Source organism: Gopherus flavomarginatus, chromosome 8 (assembly GCF_025201925.1).
Source record: "Gopherus flavomarginatus isolate rGopFla2 chromosome 8, rGopFla2.mat.asm, whole genome shotgun sequence".
Taxonomy (NCBI): Eukaryota; Metazoa; Chordata; order Testudines; family Testudinidae; genus Gopherus; species Gopherus flavomarginatus.
The window spans coordinates 14,750,901-14,778,888 of NC_066624.1; the positions used below are offsets into that span (position 1 = coordinate 14,750,901).

At 40.8% G+C, this 27,988-nt stretch overlaps 1 protein-coding gene across 3 annotated transcripts in view; it reads left to right on the plus strand.

The window, feature by feature from the left end:
- The window catches only part of GRIA3 (glutamate ionotropic receptor AMPA type subunit 3), a 208,190-nt gene extending 182,455 nt beyond the window's left edge, over positions 1-25,735 (plus strand). The window contains exons 15-16 of one of the 3 annotated variants that reach the window (XR_007775845.1): positions 22,044-22,158; positions 24,877-24,965. Coding sequence is in view for 2 of the 3 variants with exons in the window: in XM_050964485.1 (XP_050820442.1) it covers positions 22,044-22,158; positions 24,877-25,122 (361 nt within the window). In the remaining variant the exon portion in view is untranslated. Of the gene's footprint in view, positions 1-22,043; positions 22,159-24,876 lie in introns of all 3 variants that reach the window. The other 2 variants (XM_050964485.1, XM_050964487.1) reach the window with 2 other exon arrangements.
- Positions 25,736-27,988: the final 2,253 nt, after the last annotated feature.

Below are 27,988 nucleotides of genomic sequence, written 5' to 3' on the forward strand. Positions count from 1 at the left end.
TCTTAATTGTTTGAGAATCTGTAGTAGTACTTAGAAAAGCATATGCCAGGAAATTTGTTGCTGAATATTGTCAGTTTTAGGCACAGTTATTTTATTATACAAGCGTGTCCCCTCAAACCTGAGCGATTACTGAGCAGGGATTTAACCAGAAATATGCAAGACATTATATAAATAAAGATAGCAGGATGAATGGATAAGTTTAATTAATTAGTTGTATGAGAAGAATTTTCTGTTAAGATATATTTCTGTAATTCTGGGGTTTATTCATTTCTGGGCTTCCCTTACCTTGATGGTAGCATTTAATGATGGCTAACTTAAAAGTAAATTGTCTGTGTTTAGTCTTAAAGTGGATTCCACATATACAGAGTCCTTGATAATTATTTGACTGAATTTCTTTATCAAAATGGGTTTTTAAAAAAAAAAAGACATTGAAGGAACACAAAATGCCCCGGTATTTAATTTCCCAGCCTTTTTGTTAATCATAAAATTTAATTTGTAGGGTTCTAGCCACAGGTGCTGGAACTAGGGGTGCTGCCACACCACCTGGCTTGAAGTGGTTTCCATTATATACAGGTTTACAGTTTAGTTCAATGGCTCTCAGCACCTCCACTATAAAAATTATTCCAGCTCGCCTGAGCTAAATTCTGTCCTTGGATCCATGCAGCACATATTGTCTTCAGTGAGACATATTCATGCACATCTGAGAGCAGAAGTTGGCCTTAAGCAGAATGAATTTGTTCCCCATTTCTCTGTATCAGTTTGCTTGTGAAAATTTACAGCATGCCATGTTATTCATTTTTAATACAGATGTATTTTTAGAAGAAATCTGTTATGAATCATTTTAGATGTGATTTGCTATCTTAAGAATCCCATTGGAAAACTTCTTATGCTTTGCATAAGACTCACTTTTCAAATATTATCTTTAAAAAAAAAACCATGCAACACAACTCATTCATGCAATTTGCATGAAAATAGTGTTCATCAACATGCAGTGACTTGCTCATCCAGTGGATGCTATAAGCATGGGCTATGAGTTGGAAAGGAAGTAAAATGGCAGAACAGAGCCAATCATAACAGCACTGTGCAAATTCACACTCATGACTAAGAGAGCAATTGAAAAATATTGCATTTTGCACATTAGTAAGCAGAATAACATTTTAAAAGGAAGGCGTTAAAAATTGACTTTGTTCATTCATTTGACAAATACTTTTCACAGCATACTATTAAAAAATGTTGTAGCATATTTTGTAACAATAATTAAGTCTTTTGTAATATGAAACTTCATTACAGCATTCCTCCACTTATATTATCACAGAGGACCGAGAGCCTGCTTTATAAAATGCAGCCTGGAGAGATTCTATTGTATAAGGATCATAATTTAGGAAATCAGTGAGTGAGTTTCTAAAAAATGTGTTACACAGATTGGAAAACAGCTATTGGACCTAGGGAGTAGGTGGGAAAAAAACACACTCCCTTTGGAAACAGTGTGCCTATACTGGAATAAAAGACCGGCAGCACAGCCGCGGCTGTCCTGAGTCAGCTGACTTGGGCTCAGGCTGCATGGCTATAAATTGCACTGTAGATATTTGGACTGGAACCTAGGCTCTGGGATCCTCCCCTTCAGAGCTAGGCTCCATCCCAAGTCCAAATGTCTACGCAGCAATTCTACAGCTCGAGGCCTGCAAGCCCATGTCAGCTGAGCCAGGCCAGCCATACGTATTTAATTACTGTGTAGACGTATCCAAGTGCTCAAGCCTGCCACCCTTACTGAGTAGTAGTTTACTGTGTGTAAACCTCTCTACTCAATGGTAAATGTGGCAGAATATTGTCAGTAAGCAGGACCCAATGTCCTGTCATTAAGGCTAAGAGAAAGCAGAAAAAAGTTTGTGAACATCTTTTCACCAATTCATTCTGACAACAGTTTGTGGATCTTTGTATTTATCTTCCATGAATATTTGTAAGAGTTTAGTTTTCTTCAAAAAATGTTTGAAGAAAGTGAAAGTCTGGTGAATATTTGCATAAATGTATTTACACAAAAGTTTATTCCAGAAAGGCTCACATAGCCACCTTGGAATCCCTTTGGATTTCTCTACCCCTGGTTGTAACAGTTTCAATCATCCCACCAGGGAACACACAAAAATGCCTTGTGACCTTCAGTGACTAATCACACACCACAAGTAATAAATAGGAAGTATTTCACAAACAACCTATATCTGGTCACACAAGACCAGACTTTCAGAATGACTCAGGAGCCAAAAGTGGGGCCATATTTCCAAAACAACGCAGCACCGATGAGCCTCCACAGAGAACAATGAGTGTAGCGGAGTCCTGCGCACTTTGGAAAATCTGATCTCACTTGTGGGTCATGAGCCCCTCTGAAAATTATGGCCATGAAGGTTTTGACTAACAGTTTTCAATAACAAAATATTAGCAAAAATCAAAGCCCATCTTGGGATAATTATTGGCATAGAAAAATAAAAAGGACTAAATGTTTCGAAGAAGTGATTCACTCTGAATCATTCATGCAGCAATATCTGTCACTAAGGGCCGAGCTGAGACAAATCTTCTTGGGATGGGATGAGAAGGAGGAATAAGACTGAAGGAAGACTACTGGAATTCACAGTTTCTAAAGGGATTTCATTAAATGACAATGAAATCCAAGCAACTGAATCCAATTCCTCAGTTGTACAGAATACCGTATTGGGCTTTTTGGTGGTGAAGGATGGGGGAGACAAAGCTTGGATATTTTTATCTAACACATTTAAAAGGAAAGAGAAAAAACTCAGGAAAAAAATGCATTTTTAAAGAAACACCTCTTTTTTGTGCTTCAAAGCAACCCTAAAGTTTCAGCATTAGAAGTTCATACTGCAGGCAGATGCCTATATGCATTCAGGTAGGTTCTTGGTGATGTATCTCTGTCCCTGTCTACTGCTGTAATAAAGTTTTTGGGAAGCTCTGGCTTTATATAGCCAACCAAGCTATCTCAGAATGACCTGAGCAAGCCCTCAAAGGAGGCAGCAGAAAACTGAAGCCTGTAGATGATCCAGAAAGTAGGAGCCTCCAGTGAAGCCTTTACAAGGGAAAAAAATCTGAAGGTGGAAAGGAAGATGTGTATAAAAGCGAGAGAGAGAGAGAGAATGAGGATGCTGGCCAACGTACAAGGTAAGTGAAGGCTCTTGCACATATCAATTCATAGCTACATCAATGTAGGTTAGAAAAGGTCAAGGGATGGTGGTGTGGCAATCCCCATAGAAAGCAACCATGTTGCTGTGTAAGGTGTCCTAGGAAAGGATTGTAGCATCAAGCTTCCAGCCTTCCTTGTACTGCTTCTCCACAGCATTCCTGGGGTGAGATTTGGGAAATTTCACTAAACCCCAAATCTCTCGTTCAGTTGTTCTTGCCACATCAGTATCTCAGTCTCAGGCATTGTTACAAATGAACTAAAATGACTTGTAACAGCTTTCATTTCCTAATCCAATATGCATGCATTATTGGATTAGCACTTCGCACTTATATTAAATTATGATCCTGCTCGTGTAGTTTAATGTGTTTGAGCTACATTAATGAAACATAAATAAACTTTCATAGAGCCTGATGCTGGCATCAGACACAGACTGCAAACTTCCATAAGGGAAGAGAGAGAGAAGCCTGCAGCATCAGATGGTCACACATCTGGCTCTATGGAAAAGTATGTGTGCATGTTTGTATATATAATACATATGATATATACACGTACAACCCAATATATGCACACACACTCACACACCCCAAGCTGAGACAAACCTTGTTGGGATGGGAAGGAGGCATATGGCTGGGCTATTGAAAATTATATGACAAAAGACAACATATTCCAGATGGCACAAACTCATGACCTAGTAGAATCCAACCCATTCTTTACACAAAGAGATGAATATCTTATTATTTACAAGAATGGAAGGACTAGAAGCCAAATTGTTTACTTGCTTGTTTCTCAGCAGAAAATAAAAGATAAAAAAAATGTGAGGCAATTGCAGGAGAGAGTCTTACTAATCAATATAGACCACCTAAATATTTCTCTTAGAACAAAGGTACAGAGAAATATCAAAGATATGATGACAAAAACTACAAGGTAAGGCTAAGGAGGACTTTACCTCATCTTCTTCATTACTGACTCCTTAGACACCACATGCAGAAAGAGTGGGTAAATGTGGGATGGTTTATGGCCACAAATATATTGGAGAGTGCAAAACAAGTTTGTGGGTATTCAGCAAGAAACTTGGAGTGAAGAAGTACAAGGCATGATGAAAGAAAAAAGTTTAAACTCTGGCAAAGGAGTAGGCACAAATGAGATCTGAAGAGTACACAGATGTAAAGAAATTGACCAGGAATGTAGCTAAAAAAGCAAAAGTGAAGACTTGGAACAAACAAAAGAGAGAGGGGAAAGTGTACATAGACTGGGAAAGGGAAGGAACAGAAATACCAAAAATATAAAGGAAGTGAAGTTCGTCCAAGATTAAACTAACACAGTGTTATCTGATGATAGTAGCATAAAGAATCAATGGAAAAAGGTATTTTGAACAGCTTTTAAATTAAGAAAACTCGAGACAGCAATGCAACTTCAAATTGATGAACTTTAGTGTAATGGAGCCGATCACACCAGATGACATGGCAAATACTATCAAAGAAATAACTAATAAGGCCCTACGTCCAGACAAAATCCCTGATCAGGCATGGAAAATATTTGTAAAGAAGGTACCCATCTGCTGACATCCCTGTTCAATTCAATCATGAGATGGGAAAAGATCTCAAACGCAGAGAGGAAAAGTATCTTGGTGCCGATATACAAGGGGAAAAGTGACGCTGACAACTGCACAGATTATAGAGGTATAAAGCTGATAAGTCATACAAAAGAAACTGTGGCAGAGAGTCATCGATAAGAGACTAAGAAGTGAAGCAGATATTAGTGCAAATCAATATGGCTTCATGCCAGGAAGGTTGACAATAGATGCTGTTTCTGCATTGAGACAGCTGAGAAAAACTAGAGAGAAAAGGAAAAATATTCACTTGGTGTTCATTGATCTGGAAAAGGCTGAGTTCCAAGAGAAGTCATCTGGTGGTCTATGAGTGAAAAAATGGTACCAGAATGTTCAACTCAAGTATATAGGGGCAGCATCAATAATCCAACCTTTCAGTAGTGAAACAAGTAAAGGTGGGAGTACATCAGGAATCAGCACTGAGCCCTTTCTTGTTTATCCTTGTCTTGAAGACCCTCACAGGGAACATACAGAAGGAGGCACCTTGGTGCATGCTGTTTGCAGGTAATATCATTCCATGCAGTGAGAAGAAAGAGAGTATAAAAGAGGATCTTGATAAATGGATAGATGCATTGGAGAGACATGGGCTCAAAATAAGCAGAGGAATTATCCTTGAAACTAGATGGGCAGACAGTAGTAAAAATTCAGTTTCAAGTATCTGCGTTCCAGAATCTGGGAAATGGAGGATGAATTAGAGCTAGAATGGTAAACACCTGGTTCAAATGGAGAGAAATAAGTGGTGTAGTGTATGACAAGAAGACACAAGTAAAATTAAAAGGGAAAATCAATAAAATGGGCCCTCCAGGTTTAACATATGCCTCTAAATGTTGGGCACCAAAGAAGAAAGATGAGTAAATGATATATTCCACCAAAATGAAAATGTTGAGAGAGATGAGTGGTTTATCAGGAAAGACCATCTGAGGAATGTGTATGTTAGAGACATGCTCGAAAGAATATGTGCAGGCTCAGATGGTCTGGCCATGTAAAGGGCAGTCTTGACAACTATGTGAGTAAAAGAGTCCAACAGATCAAGATTAAAGGAAAAGGACAGAGAGGCCAACCCAAGAAGTGGTGGGATGTCATAAAGGAAGACATGTTAGCATAAGGTGCGATAGAAGATATGCCATTGAACAGAGCACTTTGGAAGAAGAAGATTCCTACAGTGGACCCTATTTGATAGGATTAACACAAGGACGTAGAAAAAAATATAGATAGATGTATACACACCTCCACAGAGACAGATGTGTTACCATCTTATACTGTTGTGTGTGTATAGAATGTATACACAAAGACGTATTAGACCAAATTCACATTACACTAAACACAGCGTTATTTACAGCCTGATTTTAAATATTAAATCCAGCTGCAGCAGCGAGGAAACCTACTGACAACATAACAGAGATGCACTTGCATGCCTCATGACAACAAAACAAAAAAGTCTTTTGTACTACCAAAGAGAGCACTAATTACAGAAAAAGATATTAATGAAATTTGTGACAGGATTCCTTTTGTTGTGAAGCCCATGCCTGCAGCTTTTAACTACACAAAAATAATGAAGGAAATTTACCCCTGATTGCGAGTTTGGATACATTACAAAATGCCATACCAAAACCGCCAGTGACTGTCTACTGCAAAGCTACTGCTATACAGACACTCATTGTCAAAGCAGAATTAAAACCCCGTATAGGAGTGCACTGTTGTCATTTAAAGAGATGCAGCTTTTGTCAACATCTGCATCCAACTTCCATATTCACCAGCTGCACTACAAGCAAACATGACAGAACAAAACAACATCCTCATCCACCTTCTGCATTCACTAGATTGGTTACAGGCAAAAATGACAGCATAAAGTGATTGCCAATATGCACACTCACAAATAATTGTTTATTTCATCACGTCAGCATGCAGAAGGTAAGAAAATAGTATGTGGGAAAAACATACAGTGACCTCCATAAAAAATTTAGAAATTACAAGTAACCTATCATTAACGGAAAAGTTGATCAGCCAGGGGCCAGGCACAACAGCATCAGCAGCTGCAGTGTATCAGATAAGAAAATATTCCTCACTGAATAAGTGTCAAGGCCTGAACAACATGTGTAAAGAGAATTTCTGGATATACTGTTTGAAAACAGTGTCTACTGAAGGATTTAATACTGAGGATCCTTCATTCTAGCCTGTCCAGTCTGAAATCTTGAACGTTGTAGACATGTAATTGATTATTAAACTAGGTTAGAAATAAAAGTGGACCCAAGATTGGAAATGGTAACAAAGTTTTAACAGAGCACCAATTCTTTAAAGGAATTCCTTCTGATTTTGAAATGAAAATTAAATATGCTTGTTTATAACTGATGGTAACAAGGCCTAACTGATAACGAGTGACCATATTATTTTGTATTGGGGAGGCATCTGGATTCCCCAGTCATGGACTAGAACCCCTGTTGTGCTATTTGCTATATAAGCACGGAACAAAAAGACAGGCATTGCTTATATATTGAGAATGTGTCCGTTTCCATCATGTTGTATTCTGCACCTACAAATCAATATGAATCCTATGCCAGAGGAAGGTCTGCGTATATTACCCATGTGTGATTGTTATCCTTTACAGGGCCCATTAGAAACTCAGCATTCATTGTTGCAGGTGCCTAGAGTCACTACAGTGTCTTCCTATATAGAGAGCAAGGAATACTGTGGTACTGCCATCACTGCAAGGCGGCGCATGTTGAGTTTTTAATATCACCTACTGAGTGATAATACAGGTAGACCATGATGTATAACTCATTTAATATATGTGGCTATATACTTATTATGTATTTATGCAGCAAACTTAGATAGACTGATATGTTATGATGGGCTGTATCCCACAATAGAATGTGACAGTTCTGCTCTAGGAAAGGCTAGAAAAGTTGGATAATACATTCACCCTTAAAGGTTCGTATGTAGTCATAAGTTATTTCAATTACAAGATCTGACAGAGAGTCTATTTAATAATTATAGACCGGATCGGGATTTACAGGCTGGGAGGGGCTTAAAGGGCCTTATTTCATTTAGACTGGTCTTTAACCTCCAGTAATGCCCTCCAGAGAATAATGTTGATTTTGGTCTCTCTTACAGAAATATTTCTATCTCTGTGTTCTAAAAAGACATCAGGATGGTCGTTCAGTTAGATTGGTATGGTGTCCTGTCAAGCTAAACAGAGCATTCAATCTTGATTAATACAAACGCTCCTAAATTTCCTTGGCTGCCATACACCCAGGCTTTTTAGGGGCATTGTTTTGATGGGTCAGGAAAAACAAATTACAAGGTGCAGATTGAGGGTATGTCTACACAATAGAGAAAACCTCATGGCTGGCCTGTGCCAGCTGACTTGGGCTCATGGGGCTCAGCAGCTGGGACTGTTTCATTGCTGTGTAGACTTCCAGACTCAGACCCTCCTACCCAGAGGATCCCAGAGTTCGGGCTCCAGCCCAAGCCCAGATGTCTAAACAGCAATGGAACAGCCCTGCCGCAGCCTGAGCCACAAACCCAAGTGGCCTGGCACGGGTGAGCCGGGGGGCTTTCTTTGCTGTGTAGACATGCCTTGGAAGGCCTGGTTACTTCTCTTTTTAACTTTACAACTGAGCAGGAAATGGTGTAAATTTGACAAACTGAAGATCTTTGTTCATTTGAAGCGGGATGTTAAATCTCTTGTCCACAGAGTAGTTGATTAGTTTGGGGACTTTGCCCTTCCCCCAAAGATATTTAGGGCCTAAGGGACCCTTGCACTAGAGTAAAGGTGTATTACAAAAACACTAGTTTGCTTCCCATCCTAACCCACTTCCCTCCTTTATTTTAGCAAGAAGAGGTGGATCTAGAAAACGCCCAGTTTGAGCATTCGTTTAAGGGCTAAACTCCTTGATACCACAATTTTCTGTTGATTGGGCTGTGTTGATGTGACTGGTTTTGGTGGTGCTAAAGCAAACAAGCATGACTTTGAGACATGAAGAACACAGGAGAGAGAAATCCATGTCTGACAAAGTGAAAGTGCAAAAGTGCTCTAAACATTTTTTATATCCTGATTTTAAGGCATATTGAGGGCAGGATATGGCCCTTGATTGTACTGTCTGTTGCTTGATAATGTATTGCTTTCAGATTACTTTTGGCAATGAGGGTGTTTCCTTATAAATCTTGTTGATTTTCTTTTGGTGAAAACTTTGTTTAACCTACAGTGGCCAGAGTCACCAGTAGTCTCCAGCTGCTTTATGTTGCTCTGATGACACAAATCACTCAAACCTGGTCTAACCAGATAATTAAACCGGAGTAACAGCTGCTTTATATTATAGTGAAGTGCAAAGCAGCCGGAGTCCATCAATGAATCTGGCTCAGCATATTTGCCTAGCCCATGGATTTGTCCTATAGCCATATAGGTATGTACACCACTGCTAAGAGCTCTTTTCTAAATGCCACATTTCTGGTGATGCAACTGTGTGTTTCCATAGGCTCTGATCATATTCTTGATTGGCATGTAATGTTATATTGTAGGAAAGCTGGAATGTACCAGTGAATATTTAGCATTTCACATTATGGAGATTATTGAAATAAGTATATGATGGAGTTATGTCCTATACATCAGAGTTGTTTGCAAAGAAACATGCTAGTGTTGGAGAGAGGCACCTATGTTTGGGGCAGGCTTCAATCTGCTTTATGAGACAGAGTTGCAAGCCAATTCATGAGCTTTATCACTGATACCGCTCCCTTTCTCAATGTCTGAGAGAAGGCATCATTTCCAGCCATGCCGGGCGGAACACAGATGGGCAAGTACTGTTGTTCTGTGGCAGACCAGTTGAAAAACAACAAGAAATATCTCTATGCACTGGACCCAGCTAGAGGGCTGTATTTGTAATATGAGCACTGCTATGTGTAAGGCAACAGATCAAGGAGATTGGAATACCATTTTAGCTCTTGATATGTTCTCTTCTCAGACCCTCTCAGGCCAATCTGTTTAGCAATTGAACACACCGGTTCCCAAACACTGAGATGGTGGCATCCTTCCCAGAATCACAGAGGGGAAACAAAACTCTTCCATGCTGTTTGGTGCATCAGGAGAGAAAATACATTGGTTCTCCCCTCAACAACTGAGCCAATGTTTTAATTATAAGAATTTTATTTGATGTCGTATCTGGTCCTCTCACATTTTCTCCTTCCCCAGTTCTTCAAAGCCACATATCACTGCTCCTCAGCCTCTCTTCATGACACACTTCCATTTTTATTTCCCTTTCTCCTCCCACAAAAGCCACCCATCCTCAGTCTGACTTTTCCAGTAAGTACTCAGCCATTTGGCTGATTCAGCAAGATAAGGAGGAGCCGTAACATCCTCCTCACACAGAGAGGTGGTGGGTGGGGCTAGCTCCTAAAAAATTATGTCAATCATGTCACGTTCACTTTGACAGCCACTCCTTCACAAATCTGGGCTGACAAGGGAGCCACGCATTTCTGCAATACTCAATCATGCCCAAACATTTGAAGAAGTGATCTATACTCTCCTGTAATTCCTCTTTCTCTCTGTTACTATTCTCTGCCTGTCGCAGTGCGAATGATTTCAGAAAGGCTGTTTTGAAGGCCACGACAGGAGATTTGTGTGAAGCATCATTTCTTGCTGTTGTTATTTTTGTCTTACCTTAAGTTTTTTGGGGTTTAAGAGATATTTGGACGTAGAGCTTGTGGGTAGTGGCAGAACTATTCTGACAAAGTGCAGTGCTGCATCTGTCTCTAAACTGGCATCAGCAAATGATAATACGCCATTTGATTATGCATAGAAGAAATGTTTTGGTTCACAGTGTGCAAGCCCCAATCAGTAAAAGCTACCAAATCAGCACTCATTTAGTCCAGTTTTGAAGAGGTTTGTCATCAGTCTTTTGTCCATCTAGCTACATGTTACCACTATTATATATATATACATATATAGCCATCTGGCTATATGTAGCGCTATTCTCAGTGATAGCAGATGACAGAACAAGGAGTAATGGTCTCAAGTTGCAGTGAGGGAGGTTTAGGTTGAATATTAGGAAAAACTTATTCACTGGGAGGGTGATAAAGCACTGGAATGGGATACCTAGGGAGGTGGTGGAATCTCCTTTCTTAGAGGTTTTCAAGGTCAGGCTTGACGAAGTCCTGGCTGGGGTGATTTAGTGGGGATTGGTCCTGCTTTAAGCAGGGGGTTGGACTAGATGACCTCCTGAGGTCCTTTCCAATCCTGCTATTCTATGATTATTCTATTATGATTGCGCTGTTCAGATGCCAAGAAATGGAAATAATTAGTGCTGTAGTGAGTTTTAATTGTGAAGTCATTTCTTTTCAATTCCCTTTTCCGAACGATTGCTCAGAATTAATTTACAGTATTTCATTTAGTTTGGAGGGTAACAATATGCTATCTGCATTGTGCATTTGCTATCCCGAACAATGAACACAATTTGGTGTAACATTTATATTGCATCCATTAGAGTAAGGAACAGGGCATGAATTACCCAAAGCTACAGCAGTTGCCAGTGAAATCTTTATTTGCTATGCAAGCAATAAACATTACTATGGTATTGCCTATAATTAACATAGTGTAGCGCAAATGCCACGGTAACATCAATTACTTTCAGTTGACAAAATTTGAAAATCCCACCCTATAATCTTTATGGTGTGCCTAAACGACTTGTGCTTTTAAGTCACTTAGGGCTAGATTCACAAAGGGGCTTAGTCACTGCCAACATTCACAAAACCATCGCTCAGCTGCCGCCTAGCCCTGTGGGTGCCTAAATACCCATAGACACCTAAGTTTTTGCCGGCTGGCATACACAAAGCTACCTAAGTCCTGATGCCACTTGGAGCCCTAGCTCACACCTAAGCCCTGGCAGGATTCTCAAAACAAGGCAGTTCCCCCACCTCTCTTCCCTGTCTAGCCAAATCCGGTAGTTGTGCTCTGACTGAACACACCTAACCCACGCAAAAGACAGCCGTGGCGAGCAGGTTGGGAATCTGGGCGCTTGGCTGGCAGAGGTGCATGATGTGAGAGATGCAGGTTTGACTCCCCTCTCAGACTGACTTGGACCAGCTCTCCTGCCTCCCAGGGGAATGCCTGAGCCACCTGGCTACTGGGTATTCTGGGGTGGGCGTCTCTCCTGTTGAAGCTGTTCACTGTGTATAAATAATTTATTGGAGCAGGGACATCCATGTGAGTGCCCTAAACACAGGGCTAGAGAGCCACTCTTACTCTTCCAGGCCCAAGGATTATGGAATTATTTATACAAAGTGGAACACCTCCACCAAGAGGGATTCTCTGCCTTACGATCCCAGTAATGTAGCGGTGAGGGCATTCACCTGGTAGGGGGAAGACCTGGGTTCAAGTCTCTGCTCCAAATCAGCCAGAGAAGGAATCTAAGAACAGATCTCCCACATCCCAGGCGAGTGCCCTAACCACTGGGCTATTGGCTAGAATCAGGGGTCTTGCTGTTCTGCTTTTTTCATAAGAAAGTGCTGAATTGCCTTCAGCATCTAACTCCAGGAGACAATTCAGGCTAAGACTCCTGAGTGGAGATACGTGCCTCTCTCTGAAATGTCAGTCAAGAACCTAGCACCCAGATCAATGAGAGTTAGGCACCTATATATCTTTAAGGACCTGAGCCCCCTCCACTCTGCATTTCATCACTGGCTAGCTTAGGACATCCTCTTTTTGAAGTTAATCCTTTGGCACAATCAGAAGTGCCAACAATAATGGTCATCTCTGTATGTTCCAGTGAACATTTTTGGTGATAGCACAAACATGCATACAGCCTAATCATGCAAAAGAATCAGCAGCACATGTGACAGCTGCTCCAAAACAGAGCAATAAAAAGCAGCACATGTGGCTGCTGAAGACCTGGTCCCACCTCAGGGTGGCTGACCATTCCTATGGAGTGTTAGCAGCAAACTTGGCTGGGCCATGTCACAAAAAGAGGAGTGAAATATCACCACCTTCCTCCAAACAAAAGACAATTCCATGCAACGCTGACCCTTGAACTCTAGCTGTATCCAGAGATTGAACTGCTTCGCAGCAGAGGAGCAAAGAGCCATAACAACTGAAGTCTTGTAGAATGCAGAAAAAGAAGCCTCCCTCTGAGGGGCAGAAGGATACTTACAATGATTTACGAGAACTACCAGGCATATTATTGTTATATACCTATACATGTGAATAGAAGACCCTCATGATCTATGTACAAGGAACAGCTGAATAGACTAGACATCACATAACAGTACTGTAACCAGAATGCTTAGTAGAAAATGCAAATTCTTCGGTGAGCTCTGTGAACTGGACATTTTAAAAATATATATTAATAGCATTTCTTCCAGGAACTGACTTAAGGCTCTCCAAGATGCTGTCAGGATTCAGTCAGCTAAGTACACTGCATGCAACACTGAATCCCCATTAACTCAAAAAAAAAGAAAGGAATCACTAGTTCTTGTGATTTTATTGGGAGTCTTAAAGCCCCAACTTCTGGAGTCCTGTTACTACATGAAAATCTCAGCTTTATTTTTGTGGTTGCAGATGAAAGCTTGAAAATAAACCCTAAAACATTCAAACAGCAGAAGGCAAATGAGAAGGACTTCCAATTTACAAGGAACAAAAACCAAAACCCTTATGGTTTGGAAGCCAATAATATGATTGTGTGGGGCTGACTCTTGTTTTTTGAATGTTTGGGGTTAACATGACTGGAACTGTCTGGTTTCCAGGCAAGCATTTCTTTTTGTGATTAACCTGACACAGAATTAACAATTTCTTTGGACAATTAATTTTCTTTCCTTTCCTTCTGGAATCATCCTGGCCGCATCAGGATGATCATAAAGGAACAGATTCTGTTACCTAAGAAAACTGTGAGAAGTGAGTAATAGGAAGCTGTAATTTAGCTAATCAGGAGAGAAGCAAGTGCCTGCTGAAGAAAGGAGTCCCTCCAAAAGGTTTTAAGTTTCACAGAGATGATGGACATAAGAGTGAGTTGACAGTGTTGTTTCTTCTTATGTTAAATGTTAAACATATTAATGGCATGGATGGAAAATATGCAGATAACAATGAGATAGGAAAGCAGAGGGAAGCCTTCATATGAGGTAGTTGTGCGTTCCAAAGGACAAGCCTTTGCACGAAAACAGGAGGACGTATTAAACAGAGAATCTGTATTATATTTCAGACAAGCTCCACTTTACCCAATGTTACAGTGGAAACTCCCTACATATTTATAACCTTAAACATTAGAGGGATTAGTGGTCAAGGTCTTCAAAAGTGGTTTTGGGTGCCCAACTTGAAACACCTTAACAGGTCCTGATTTTCAAAGGATAGCTGCTCAGCTTTTTCTGAAAATCCTGTATCTCAAATTGGGCACCCAAATTCAACTGAAAATCTTGGCCAACAATCTGATTAAGTGTAGTGAACTTTTTTCAGTTTTTGAAGACTAAAAAGGAGACTTTTTTCATGCTCCTTTAACACAGCACAATGGCCAAGCAGAGGGTTTTTCCTCTCATAAAAATAAGTGTGGTGCACACTGCATGTGGGAAAAGAACTGAAACTCTCATAAAGTGGCCCTTCATTTCCAGGGGTAGAGTAATCTTTGAAGAAGATATAAATACAGTGATGAATATGAGAAAAGATGGTCACCAGTCTTAATAACAAAACCATATTAAACAAACTTAAAACAGCCAGTGGGTTAATTGACAAAGAGATGGTATCACTCAGAATTAGACTATTCATATAGTTCCCTTAGATACAATTCTTACTCCAGGCTTGATATCTTATTTTATGGAACAACATAGTAACTGAGTTTGGTCTGAACTGTGCAATGGGACATATAGTGCTGTGTAATCAAAGCCTTGTTATGATGCACCTACTGCTAAATCCAGATAAAAATAAAAGACAATTATGGTCAGCAAAGAGACTTTTGCTGCACATCTCTGAAGTAATCATCAAGATATAGAATGCCATAAAGGACTACATTCAACAAGGATACTCAGGGTATCAAATTTAATGCTCCCTGAAACACAAACCACAAGCATCTGATTATTGTGCTTTGATAAGAACAACAAAACTGATCTAAAGCTAGCCTGGAAACTGCATAAGCAAAAGTTAAAATGATCCTATCAGAAGTTAAAGCCAGTAGAGGAAAAATAGCCAAAACCACCAAGAAAAGTACAAAAGAATTAACAGAAGACTCCATATAGCTCTGAAAAAGAAAGGTAACAATAACTTAATTAAAAAGCAATTGGAAAGCATAAAATTATCACACCTAATTAAGCAAAAAAATGGTTTAAAACAATCATATATAAAGCACAGAACAAATCATCCTCCACTTTAGCAGTAATAAATCCCAGACTGCAAGCCAACTGACTGTACACTCTTAAAAAGAAGGGTAGTCTTGTGGCAAATCCCTGGGTTAAGAGTCAGGGGAATTTCCAAGCCCCAGTACAGACTGCACACTTGAGTCACTTTAGGTGCCTAACTGCCACTTTAAGTGGCAAAGTCCCATGTTTAGGCACCACTGAAATCCTCAGACCCTGACTCAGCTGCCATCTAGCCGTGTAGGAACCTAAATTTCCACTCTCAAAGTCCCATAAGTGCCTAAGTTTCTGCCTGGATTCCCTTGCATTTGTTCTTATATTTAACTACACTGCTGCCTTCACAAATATGCATGTCTTCAAAAAAAAATAAAAAACAAACAATATGATTTGCCCTTTCATCCTAAATTACCAGGGAGCGTACCATGTGGGCATAGAGCACCCGGAGCCTTTGGGAGAGTCACAGAGTGGTACGCGTACATAATTTGCCTTCTATGGCACCAGGAATGTTGAGTACCCCAATGCTAATCTGAGCAGACTGGGACTTGTATTCAAAATGCAGCCCTTTGCATTCATTGCATAGCTGATGTCTACTAAAAAAAAATGGAAAATCAAGATCGCTATGTATCTCCACAGACCCGCTTGGACTGTGCCTAAATTCTAATTATTTGGAATGAAAGAAGCTAGACAGCTATTCAGAGGCAAGCAATTTTTGGAAGGTAACAGTCATGCTAGAGTTTACCAACAAAGCAGATCCCACTTTCAAATTTCTAACCTGCCACCCCATAAATAGAGAGAGAACCAGCAAGGCTCTAGACCTGCAGAGCTCAATTCACCCGTATAAAGCAACTCATGTTTAACGGTTTGCAAGACTGGGGCCTATTGGAGCTATCCCTGCAGAAACAGCAAGCAGAACTAGCCTCTCACAGCCAGAAGGGACATACTTCTTAGCACTGTACTGCATGAGAGAGTGGGAAAATAGGAAAGTGGGAACGAGATCTCTGGATTAATTTCTCAGAAGCAGACAAAATTGTAGTTGAGGACTATGATAAAACATGCTTCATTTCACGTTCTCTCTGTGAAACACATTGTGTCACATTGGTAGTGCCACCTCACTAAATAAGGAACTTGCTATTAAACCAACCAGTGCTACAAAAACTTAAGGCATCCAGGCCTATGCATGGGCAAATGTCAAAGATGAGGGTGAGGGGAGAAAGTGCAAACCCTGGCAAAGATAGCTCCTGGATATTCTGCTGTCCCTCAAGACTACTTTATTTGGAATTTTTCAACAAATCCCCTTCCTTATGCAGCATATTACATGATCTCCCCATCTCATGGCATCTGTGAGAAACAGAAATTATCTACAAAGCTAGTGGCATTATCTACAATGCCCATGCAAACAGAATTTGGGATTTCATGACTATGGATAAACTGTACAAGAAGGAAAAAAAAAAGCAACACTGATGAACATACCAGATAGTGACTAGGAGATCACACACAACCAGCCACCCATCCCTGTTCATGTTTTTTTAAACTAGGAGGGGAGGGGTCAGGAAAAAAGGAAACCAAAATTGTTGCTCAGCTTCAATTCCTACAAGCAGTGTTATTTAAATGGATCATATGATGAAAAGCTATATAGAAAACCATGATTCAGGCAACTGCCCATCTGTTTAGTTCAGATAATTTTAGTTTACTTTTTTGGGAACTTGGATGTGCATAATTAAACGTAACGTTGGCTTTAAAAAAAAATTAAGAAACCCTAATTTGCATGTTAAGCTGTCCTCATTTCCCAATTCTGTATAAAGTTATGAAAGCTAATCTGTAATGTATTGGATGATATGCAAATTCTTTGTACTCTGTGGATTTTATAAAGACATGCAAATTAAGAGAGTGTTTGGAATGGGTGGAAAAATAATTTCTCAATAATTATATGCAGGATGACAGGAAAGGTGTTTATAACCTTTTCCCTATTGTGGTCATTTATTCTTGACTGCACACTTATTTTTCAGAGTGGAAAAATATGTTGCATAAATTGGATTTTTCTTTGTAAATGTAACTTCTGTTTAGAGCACTCAGCTCTTGAGCTATAACCCACTGTGGGGTTTGTACTGGGCCTGGCCACAGGTGGATAAAGGCATTCAGCTTTTAGTGTCATGCTATGCATTAGCCTAACAAATGCATAGGTTATTGTCATTTATTCTACATTGTGTCTCAAGTCCATGTGATAATATAAGTACCTGATCTGAAGACGCAAATACATAATCGTTGCAGGGGGGCTGGCTAGGATGAGACCTGACTCATTCAAACTATGCAAAAACCTTTTATGCAAGGCAGGAATTTATAGCCTTTTGAATATGCTACATATGTAGCCATCCTTCCTAGGACATGGGTTATTTGCACTGTTTGTCAGTGGCTTCTGCTTCCTTGTTCACTCTGGATTCATGAGCAAGCTCACATGACATTGTGAAATGCTACACATACAGTGCGGCAAACAGGTAGCAGTGATATGTCTGACTTTTTAATTCCAGCAGCTGCTGGTTGAGGGGGCTCCATAATTGCTCTGCCAAGGCTGAGATAGCAAACATGTCATCCCTCTTGGGGCTCATCACCGCAATGCAGCACTTGCCTCCAGCAGAGAAAATATAAGCTTCCTGGACTGATAGTTAATTAGATTACAGTGAATTCTAAATAGGAATTTTTACAAAGAAAATATCAGAAATCGTGAAGCCTAGTGATGTGCAGGATACCATCAGTACGGCAGGAGCTGTGCTGTCTCTGTCTGGCCAGCTAGAGAAGTTCATAGGAAGATATACTGCCCCAGATCCACTGTTATTAAGGGTAGCTCAGTGCATCAATTGAGGGCAATATGTGACTGGGCTGGCACTTACTGACATGATATTTTGCTCGTCTATCTGGGAATTTGCACAGCCTGAGGGCACATAATGGTACTATGATTTTTTATTTTTTAAATTGCTTCATGTTAGTTTTTAGCACCCACATCAACCTTGTGAAATGTAGTAGCTGGGCATGCAGATTACAGCTTTGGTGGTGCTTGTGCTCTGAAGTATGTTTATTTTTCTCCTTTTTAAATCTAGATTTGTAAGCACTTGACAGAGTATATATTGATGGGATATATATTTATTTAGATCAGTGATTTTCAAAGCCCGTCTGCCGCTTGTTCAGGGAAAGCTGCTGGCGGGCCTGGCCATTTTGTTTGCCTGCCGCATCCGCAGGTCTGGCCAATCGCGGCTCACTACTCCAGGAAGCTTCCCGCTGCCCGCATTGGCCTGGAGCAGCGAACTTTGGCCAGTGGGAGCGGCAATCGGCCGAACCTGCGGACGTGGCAGGCAACCAAACTGGCCCGGTCCACCAGGAACTTTCCCTGAACAAGCAGCGGACCAGCTTTGAGAACTACTGATTTAGATTAATCATGGGGGCGAGGACAGTCTCATTTTGGGATGAATGGCTCAATCACGCTACTTAGACACAGGCCAGAGTAAGGGCCAGTGTGGAGCTGCATTGCTGCTGAGGGAGCATCCAGAGGTATTCTGCCTCAGAGAAAACAGTTTCCACTACACTTTTCTTGTGGTCCTGCTCCTGGAGGTAGTGTGGGCCATGGCCCACCTCCTCTTCCGCAGCTCTCTCCCCATTTAGAGTACAATCCTCCCTACTTTTGCCCTTTTGACTCCCACCGTGCCCTTGCTTAAGGCCCAGGCAGGATCTAAGCCTAAATCATTTGAACGGTTCTATCTTTTGAACATATAGAAACAGAGAATATCAGGGTTGGAAGGGACCTCAGGAGGTCATCTAGTCCAACCCCTTGCTCAGAGGAGGACCAATCCCCAAACAGATTTTTGCCCCAGATCCCTAAATGGCCTCCTCAAAGATTGAACTCATAATCCTGGGTTTAGCAGGCCAATACTCAAACCACTGAGCTATCCCTCCCCCAGCTAGGTCCAGATCCTCACAGATAGTTAAAGGCAAGTAGTATGAAAGACACTCTTGCAAGTTCCGGTATCAGAGATGGATGGAGCACATTCCTGGACCAGCCAGAGCTAACCGATCGCTGGGCCCGATCCTGTGAGATTCTGAGGGCCCTCTAATTTCAGCAAGAGTTGAGGGTACTAGCTGCACTGCACATTAACAACAGATATGGACACTTTTTAAAGAACTTCCTGATATTTTGTTCCACTTGTTCTACTGCTGCCTTCTTTGCACTTGATCACCCTCTCTTTATTAGGGAAAGCCAGACTTTGTTTCAGCAGTTAGAGGTTTCTCTGGTTTAATTAAAGGCATATTTTTAAAATTGTTTTAGCTGATTAACACTTAAGCTAAAATCCATATAAGCCATATTTAAATCAATTTAAGGATGGCCACACGGGTTTGCACCAGTTTAACTAAACTGATTTTTATAAACGGCTGCAACTTTTATTATAGACAAGGCCTTACTCTGACCTAACCATCAGACCGGCTACCTCAGTTCTAGGGTGGGAGTTTGTTTAGTACTAAGGCAGCTCACTGCAGCCTTCGACTTTGAAGCACTCTTTCTTCTCTCCCACATGTCAGCGGGCACAGGCCTACACTCTCATCTGGCTCAGGCAAAACTCAATAGCCAATGGGACTTTTTCCTGCCTCAGGCTGCAGTGTACCGTCTCCCCCTCACACCAAGGGCACAGACAGTCTTACTCTGAAAAGAAGCATCCATGTGAGGGGCAGCAGGGAGGAAAAGTCCTATAGTTACTTAACTAGGTTTCCTCTTCTTGGATGTAACCTTTTGGGCTAGCAGCCAGAGCCTCTAGTTTCCTGAGGACCAGGAGAAGCTAAGAGGATGTGTGGAGGCACAAGGCATCCGGAAAGATTGTCCGGGCCTTCAGTGGATCCCTGAAACCTATCATAGGTCTCAGAAGATCTGCGGGCTCTTTGGCTTCACCTGTCTGCCAGTTCTGATGGCCATGAACTTCTCCCCATCGCCCCAAGACACACATATAATGGCTGGCCCAAGAGCATGATGTACAAACTCAAGTCTCCAGTAACCTTACGCAGGAAAAATCTGCATCACCAGTGGTATCTGGTGCTGACACAAAATCAAGGAGCAGGACACTCTGCCATCCTGCACAGCTGACCACAACTTGCACCAGGCAGGCATCCTTCCAGGCACCACCACCCATCCCCCCTCCCACAAACCATCAGCGTTGCTGAGCTGCAGAGTTTCCCCCACCAGGCAGCAGAACCCCAACGTCTTACCAGACCCACCCACTGCCTCTGTTCGATGCAGCTGGCTCACAGTCAAACTCCTTGAACAACTGCAGAGGAGGGGATGGAGCTCTGTACTTAGGCTGTTTAGGTCCCTTTTTGTTCACAGACAAGACAACCTGAGACCATGTTCTGGTCATTCAGTACAGGGAGCGGCTTTTAGGGGCTAGAAGAAAACTAGCCTGTTTCTTCCCCCAACAGCACTCCATAGTGCTGCAGCTAAACTTTGCCAGTTCTTCCCTTTGTGGACTGTATTTTAAGAAACAAAGTGACAGGCCAAGCCCAGTCCTTTTCACTCTGGGGCCTGCCCAGGGGTGGCTCCAGGCCCTAGCACACCAAGCGCATGCTTGGGGCAGCATGCCGCAGGGGGCGCTCTGCTGGTCGCTGGGAGGGAGGCAGGCAGGCCACTCGCTGGTCCCCCGGCTCCGGTGGACCTCCCACAGGCGTGCCTGCAGAGGGTCTGCTGGTCCCGAGGCTTCAGTGAAGCCGCAGGACCAGCGGACCCTCCGCAGGCACGCCTGCAGGAGGTCCACCGGAGCCGCGGGACCGGCAACCAGCAGAGCGCCCCCCTTGGCATGCCGCCGTGCTTGGGGCAGCGAAATGTCTAGAGCCGCCCCTGGGCCTGCCCAAGGAGAAAAGGTCTAGGCTAGTTAGCAAAAACAAATCCCTCATCAGTAGCCACCACCAATTATAGTGGACAATATGGCCCACTGTTTCTATGCCTGACAACTCATTCTATAACATGGTATTATCTACAGTTATTTTATGTAAATATTGTCTTTTAAGTATATTGAAAGTATCTTGAACTACAATATTCAAAACATAATGAGTTGAGGTCAAGAACATTCAATTGCTTTGTTTTGTGTGTAGGAAGGGAAAGGTTCCAGGTTTTTTGGTTTGCTGAAACGTGTTGTGGTGAAACTGAAAATATTCCACCAACTGGGGGAATTTTCTGAAGTTGTCACAGAGACAGTGCCATGAAATCTAGCAAAATTCCCCCACCTCCATTGCTGTGACATACAAGCTTCAGCATCCCCCACCGGCTCCCTTTTTGCTCATGGAAATCTTGATGTTGCAAGCTGGGTTTTGCTTGTGAAAAGCCTAGCCACGCTACACAGACTAAAAACTGAGCATTCCCAACATCATGCCAAGCAGGAAAACAGGCAAACTGAGAGGGTTTCACACTGTGATCTATGTGGAATTTTTCCTATAGCCTTAGTTCATTGTACCTAATTTCTGTACCTAGTTTCTGTACAGGTGGCCTTGATTATTCACTGGTGTTAATTTGTTCAGGACATGAAAAGCCCCGCTTACCTATACTAGCTTACTCTCTGTTAGTGCAATAAGATATCTTGTAAGTTCAAATTTCTCAGACTACATGTGAAGCTACTGTGAGCTGTCTAATGATTCTACTAAAAAGGGAAAATTTGAGTTACTTGATTTCCATTATTTTTATTTAACAGTGCGTGCCGATTACTCAAAGCGATATGGGCAGGACCTGGTAATATAGTGTTGCTCTAGCATTAACTTAAGGGGATGATCCAGTTGCCTGCAGTATAAATTACTTTGTGGCCAGGAACCCTGCTTTATCGCTTTGTATAGTTTTAAAGTAGTTAAAAGCTTGAATAACATAAAATAACATAATATAATGTTATTTATGTTATTTCCCACGTGAAGAACTCCTGTAAACCTTGCAGTATTGAAACTCAGTGAACAAGGCATCTTAGACAAGCTGAAAAACAAATGGTGGTACGATAAGGGTGAATGTGGAGCCAAGGACTCCGGAAGTAAGGTCAGTCGCCGAAGGTCTTTTTGTACTGATTAGAAATCACATTTTGACCCACTGTGTGTTTATACAAAAATGACTTTCAAAAGTTAATATTTACGTTTTGAAGGTTCAAGGGAAAAGACTAGACACATTAAAGATCAGAATATGACAGCATTTTTCTTTTACAGTATCAAAGACTTTAGTTGTAAGTACATTTTACTACTTGGATATTTTGCTGGGGGAAGAAAAGGCCATGGAAAATGCCTAAACAAACCTCAGACTGGTATCTCCATTTAACCTACAAGCTTCATCACAGTCAATGTATTATTTAGTCCAGCATTGCTTTTCATTTTTGAGTTATGAGTACATAAAATTTTGTTTCAAAATTGTAACTAAAATTTCTGTCCCCATTGGTTGTGAGTGATAGGCCATGCATGCTTCTGAAGGATGGATATTTTCAGGAAAGACATCACATTGATGAGCATGAAACACCTTCCCACCACCACCACCACCCCCAAGAAAGTTTAAATTTTCTGTTTGAATTTTTTTCTAAGAAAACTAATATTGTGATATTATTGGTAACTCATTTCATAAATCTTGGACATTCATTTTATTGTGCATTGAACCATTTTGCTCCTGTATTACTACATTCCATACCAGAAGTTTTGTGGGAGAATCTGAATAGCTGGCATACTTTAAATCAGAGGTTTTCAACTTGTGGGGGATGGCCCCCTAGGGCAGCATGGAGGAATATTCGAGAGGGCAAGTGGTGAGGCTGGGGCCAGCCCCACAAGGCAAGACTCAGGGAGGGAACACCACCTCCACCTCCAAATCACCTCAGTGGGCCACCCAGCCCGTGAGTCAGCGTTAATGCCTCCACACACAGCACTGGCTTTGTCCCCAGAGACCATGCACGTGTCTTCCACCACCCTGAAAACCCAGAGGTGGGAGGAGCAGGTATTGGGAGTTGCAACCAAATATTGTAACTCAAAGGAGTGGGGCACTCCGCTCAAATAGTTTGAAAACCACTGCTTTAAATGTATTGTTGGAACAGTGTATGGTTTAATGTAACCAAGCTGCATACTAAAACTAATCACCGAGGGCCAGACATCAGGAAACCCTGCAGCTGTTCCTCATGTAGAATTCCCAGATACTTCAGGAAGTTCCACATGTGGATTAATAGCGGCTGAGTCAGGCCCATGATTTGTATATTTCCTGTTTTATTTGGGGGGAAACATTCTGCTTAACCCAGGTAATGAAAATATAGAGGTTTAGTTAATGCTAGTAGAACTAGTGAGGAAGACCAGTGATGACCCAGCATTAAGCATTATTGGAAAGGATTTTCAAAGACACCAAGAGGAGATAAGCAACCAAACTGCCATCGGAAAAAAAAAAATCACTCCCCTTGGTGTCTTTGCAAATCTCCCCATTATTAGGTGTTTTACTCTTTTAGAGCTGTCTCCTGGTCCCACTGAAGTCAACAGCAAAACTCATTGATTTCAGTAGGATTGGAATTTGCTCTCAAGGCCTGCTCTTCCAGCTGTTGCAAATAACTTTGAATCAATGAGAGTTGAATGCACAATTGTAGGATCAGGCTCTACATGCCTGAAATACAACTGCAAACATCAAATTTAAAACTGCAGGTAATTTATAAAACTGCCTTTATCCAAAATGCCTGTGTTTCCTCCAGGCTGTTACTAGGCAGACTGTATTTTCTCCTGATTTTACAGACGCTTTGGACATCCCCAGAGAATTGTCATGCATCAAGGTCTACCTGCAAATATATTAAATTAGTAAAAATATTTACTGCAGGTTTCTCTGGCATCTGGCTTGACAACAGCCACCTAGATTGTGTGTGTTGCAACTCAAAGAAGGAAAGTATGCATAAACGATATTTAATAAATGCAGACCAATTCAATTCAGCAGCAAAATGGTTACAATTCTGCATAATCTGATTACAAAAGTTCTATTTTTTTAAATGAAAGACTTCCCCCGTCTGCCATGCATTGAGGGTGCATGTAGACAGCTTTTTTAAAATTAATATTAATTTTAGTAAACCAACCTCTTTTTATAACAGCGGGTGCTAGTGTAGTTAGCTGGACCTGAAAGTAACTGACCATCTTCCTCAAAAAAAAAAAGAAAAAAAATATTTATTATTAAACAGAAACCAGATAATTTTCTCAACATCCAAATTATTTTCTCTACATTCACCAAAAATAACTAAATCTTGTGTTTTGTTAGTTTCAGAATGGACTTCTATAAATTCTACCTTATTTTATGCAGTCATTGATCTACCCAATGGGAAATTCCAAAAATATTTGAGATTCTTTGGGGAGAATGAGGCTAGGTGCCTTCTGTTTGCTACTAGATATACTCAGCAGCATATAGGCTTGCTGGGTGGAATCCTAGCCCTATTGACGTCAATGGCAAAAGTCTTATAGATTTCACTAGGGTCAGGATTTCACTCACTGAACAGGGTGAGATAGCACAGTAACGGTCTTGATAATCCCTACTTTAACCCATTTCTGTGTCATTGAGATAAAGTTGAAACTAACACCAATAAATGAGCTCCAGCATGTAAAGTAACTAGATACAAGTATTTGGGGCACCTGACATTCTGAACTGGGATTTCTGGATGTGCGGGCACAGGGAGTCTGATGCAAATAGAGTTATGTATGTCCAAGCTAAGCCAATCTGACTTTTTGCTGCAAAAAAACTAATCAAGTGGTTCATTTTTCTTAGGACAAGACAAGTGCTCTGAGCCTGAGCAATGTTGCTGGGGTTTTCTATATTCTTGTTGGAGGTCTCGGTCTCGCCATGATGGTTGCTTTGATAGAATTCTGTTACAAGTCTCGTGCAGAGTCCAAACGAATGAAACTCACAAAGAATACACAAAACTTTAAACCTGCTCCTGCAACCAATACCCAGAATTATGCTACATACAGAGAAGGCTACAACGTGTATGGAACAGAAAGTGTTAAAATCTAAGGGTACGATTCAGGTCTAGTAAGCTAATAAACTGGTTTATATTTTGCTAATATCTGTTCTCCCCCCCCCCAGCATGAGTAATTTTTCAGAGTTATTATATGTATCAGAGTGAAGGAGCTGCAATAATTTTCATAATAGTGTCTGGAAAAGCTCTTCCACAATACACAGTAATATTTGTGATTTTATTTGTTTTCTTAATCAAAAAGAGACCAGTTTCCATTCCACATCTTTAATGGCGGTGCCAGAATTGATGCTGAAGTGAAAGACTGTTGTATCTGAGGTTCTGACATTTCAATAGCACAGTGTTTCAAAAAGTTCTACCCATCCATCCCTTTAAATATTAACTGTACAGTTAGAAATCTTTTCTGCTTTGCTTGTGATGTTTTCCCCTTTTTTTTTTTAAGAAGTTATGCTCAATTCAGCTAAGTGCTTCTAGGAAGTCTGGTAAATATTGTACATGCTCCTGATGACAAATTTAGAAAAATATCTCGAATTCTACAATAGAAGTGGGTGATTTCTTCATGACAAAAGTACAAGTTAACTACCAAATCAGTGCCTTTCCAGAAGTTTTTGAACAGAGTAATTTACATATTACACCTATAGATAAACTAAAAAGCAAAGGAATTCTAACTTTCAGATAATCTTTGTTTCTGTAAGTGATGAGGGGGAAGGTTACATAATTCAGTTCAGATTAGAATTATGGTGGCTGATGATAACCCACACCTCTGAGTCTACAAAATTGGGGTCCCACTCCTGCTTCCATTGACTTGAATAAGCAGCAAAGAGTCTTGTGGCACCTTATAGTCAATCATCAGAGGAGTAGCCATATTAGTCTGGATCTGTAAAAGCAGCAAAGAGTCCTGTGGCACCTTATAGACTAACAGACGTACTGAAGCATGAGCTTTTGTGGGTGAATACCCACTTTGTTGGATGCATGCACCCACGAAAGTTCATGCTCCAATACGTCTGTTAGTCTGTAAGGCACCATAGGACTCTTTGCTGCTTTTACAGATCCAAACTAACACGACTACCCCTCTGATAATTGACTTGAATGGAACCTTTCCACTGACATCAGTGAAAGGAGCAATGGGCTCCCTGAACAAGTTCTCTTCCCAAAACGTCCTGCTTCCCATCGGGTTAGAAATGTTACAAGAACTGTCTAGCTTGTGGCATTACAGCTTCTGGCCAAAAGCAGAAAGGGACAAGGTGAGTAAAATAATGGTAAGTTATTTTCAAAGAATCTAACTGGACATTTGCAAAGCCTCACTGCAATCTTTATCATCAGGAGTAAATACTGGTACTATGGGCACATCCAAAGGACTGAATGGCGATTGGGGCAGTATTGTGCTAGGGGGAGTACAAACAGAGAAAAAGAGAGAGAGAGACTATCTGTGCCCTGAATAGCTTTTAATCCTTCCTTTATGTAAACTGGTTCACTCTCCCCTAGATATAATGGTCTCCTTTCAGAAGAAAACAACTGAAATATTTGTATTTTTCTTACAGATCTCGCTTCTCACAGCATGCAACCAGAGGAGCAGCTGAGAATGTGGATATTCCATGGACCCTGACCACCTGAGCCAATTTTACTTTCTCCTAGGTGTCAGGCATGACACACACTGATGTTGGTGCAATGAACTTTTAATAGGAAAAACTGATTTTTTTTCCTTCAGTGCCTTATTGAAGACTCTGAGACTCAACAATGCAAAACCATCACTGAAATATTCTTGCTTTGCTTGAAAATTTAAAAAAAAAACGAACTGGTAAAAGATACTAGTATGTGAAAAAAAAATTCTTGTAAAAAAAAGATCAGTTCAACAAAAGCCATTCTTTGATACCACTGCACAGTATATGAACTTATGTTCTAAAATCCGCAAGAGTCAGTTTCATCATATGCCCCCCTACCTAACCAAGTTCTTAAACTATTCCTGATATAAAGCCTCAGAATTCCACTACTTATGAACAGACTGGCCTGTCACTACTTCTGAGAACTGCTGTCAAGATGCTCTCGTGGGGTTTTTCGTTTTGTTTTTTAAGCAGTGGTGTGATTTTTTTTTCTAACCACTTCAAATCCTCCAAATCGTTTGAGGAAACATGTATATCAATAAAAGATTAATGGAATACCACACACAAAAAATGCTTTAAAAAGTTAGGGTCAATAATTATTCATCTGTAAATCCAAAAGAAAATGATTTGTAGAATTCTGTAGCTTGCTTCCAGATCAGCAAATGAATTCTCTTGACAAGTTAACTATAGTACAGGCAAAAATATACTTCTTTTTTCTATCATCAGGCATACCTACAGTGCTTTATTAAAACGGCATTAGATGGCTTTAGAAGAAGCCATTCATGATTTAGGTTTCTTGCTGTGCATTTGCATTTTAATTCAATATTTAGTATCACGCAATGAGGCGAGAGAAGAGCAGGAGAATAGTTTTCCCCACACATAACTAAAACTACTTTTCTCAAAAACTAGCACTGAGAGATGATGCTTTTTGGCTAATTCTCATTTTAAAAAAACTGAAATAAGGAAGCAGGATAGTATCTCGAATTAGACTTGCAGTTCCAGACTAGCGTTACGCAATCTCACATTACTGTTGCTAGTACTGTTATATTATATCAGCTCCTGCCATTTATTGTTTCGTGGCTGTTCATCAAAGGAAGCTTGTGTCCTTTCCTAGTTTGTAGAGGATACAATGCATTCCAAAATATACTGCTAAAGATAGAGGCTCCGTATTATTCACTTCCAACTTCTCAGATATGGGCAGTTTTTCAAACTTGACACTCTGCCAGAAAAAGACTTACTTAACTGCAACTTTTTAAAACAAAAACTTTAAACATATTGTCAGTTACAAGAAAACAAAGTTAAA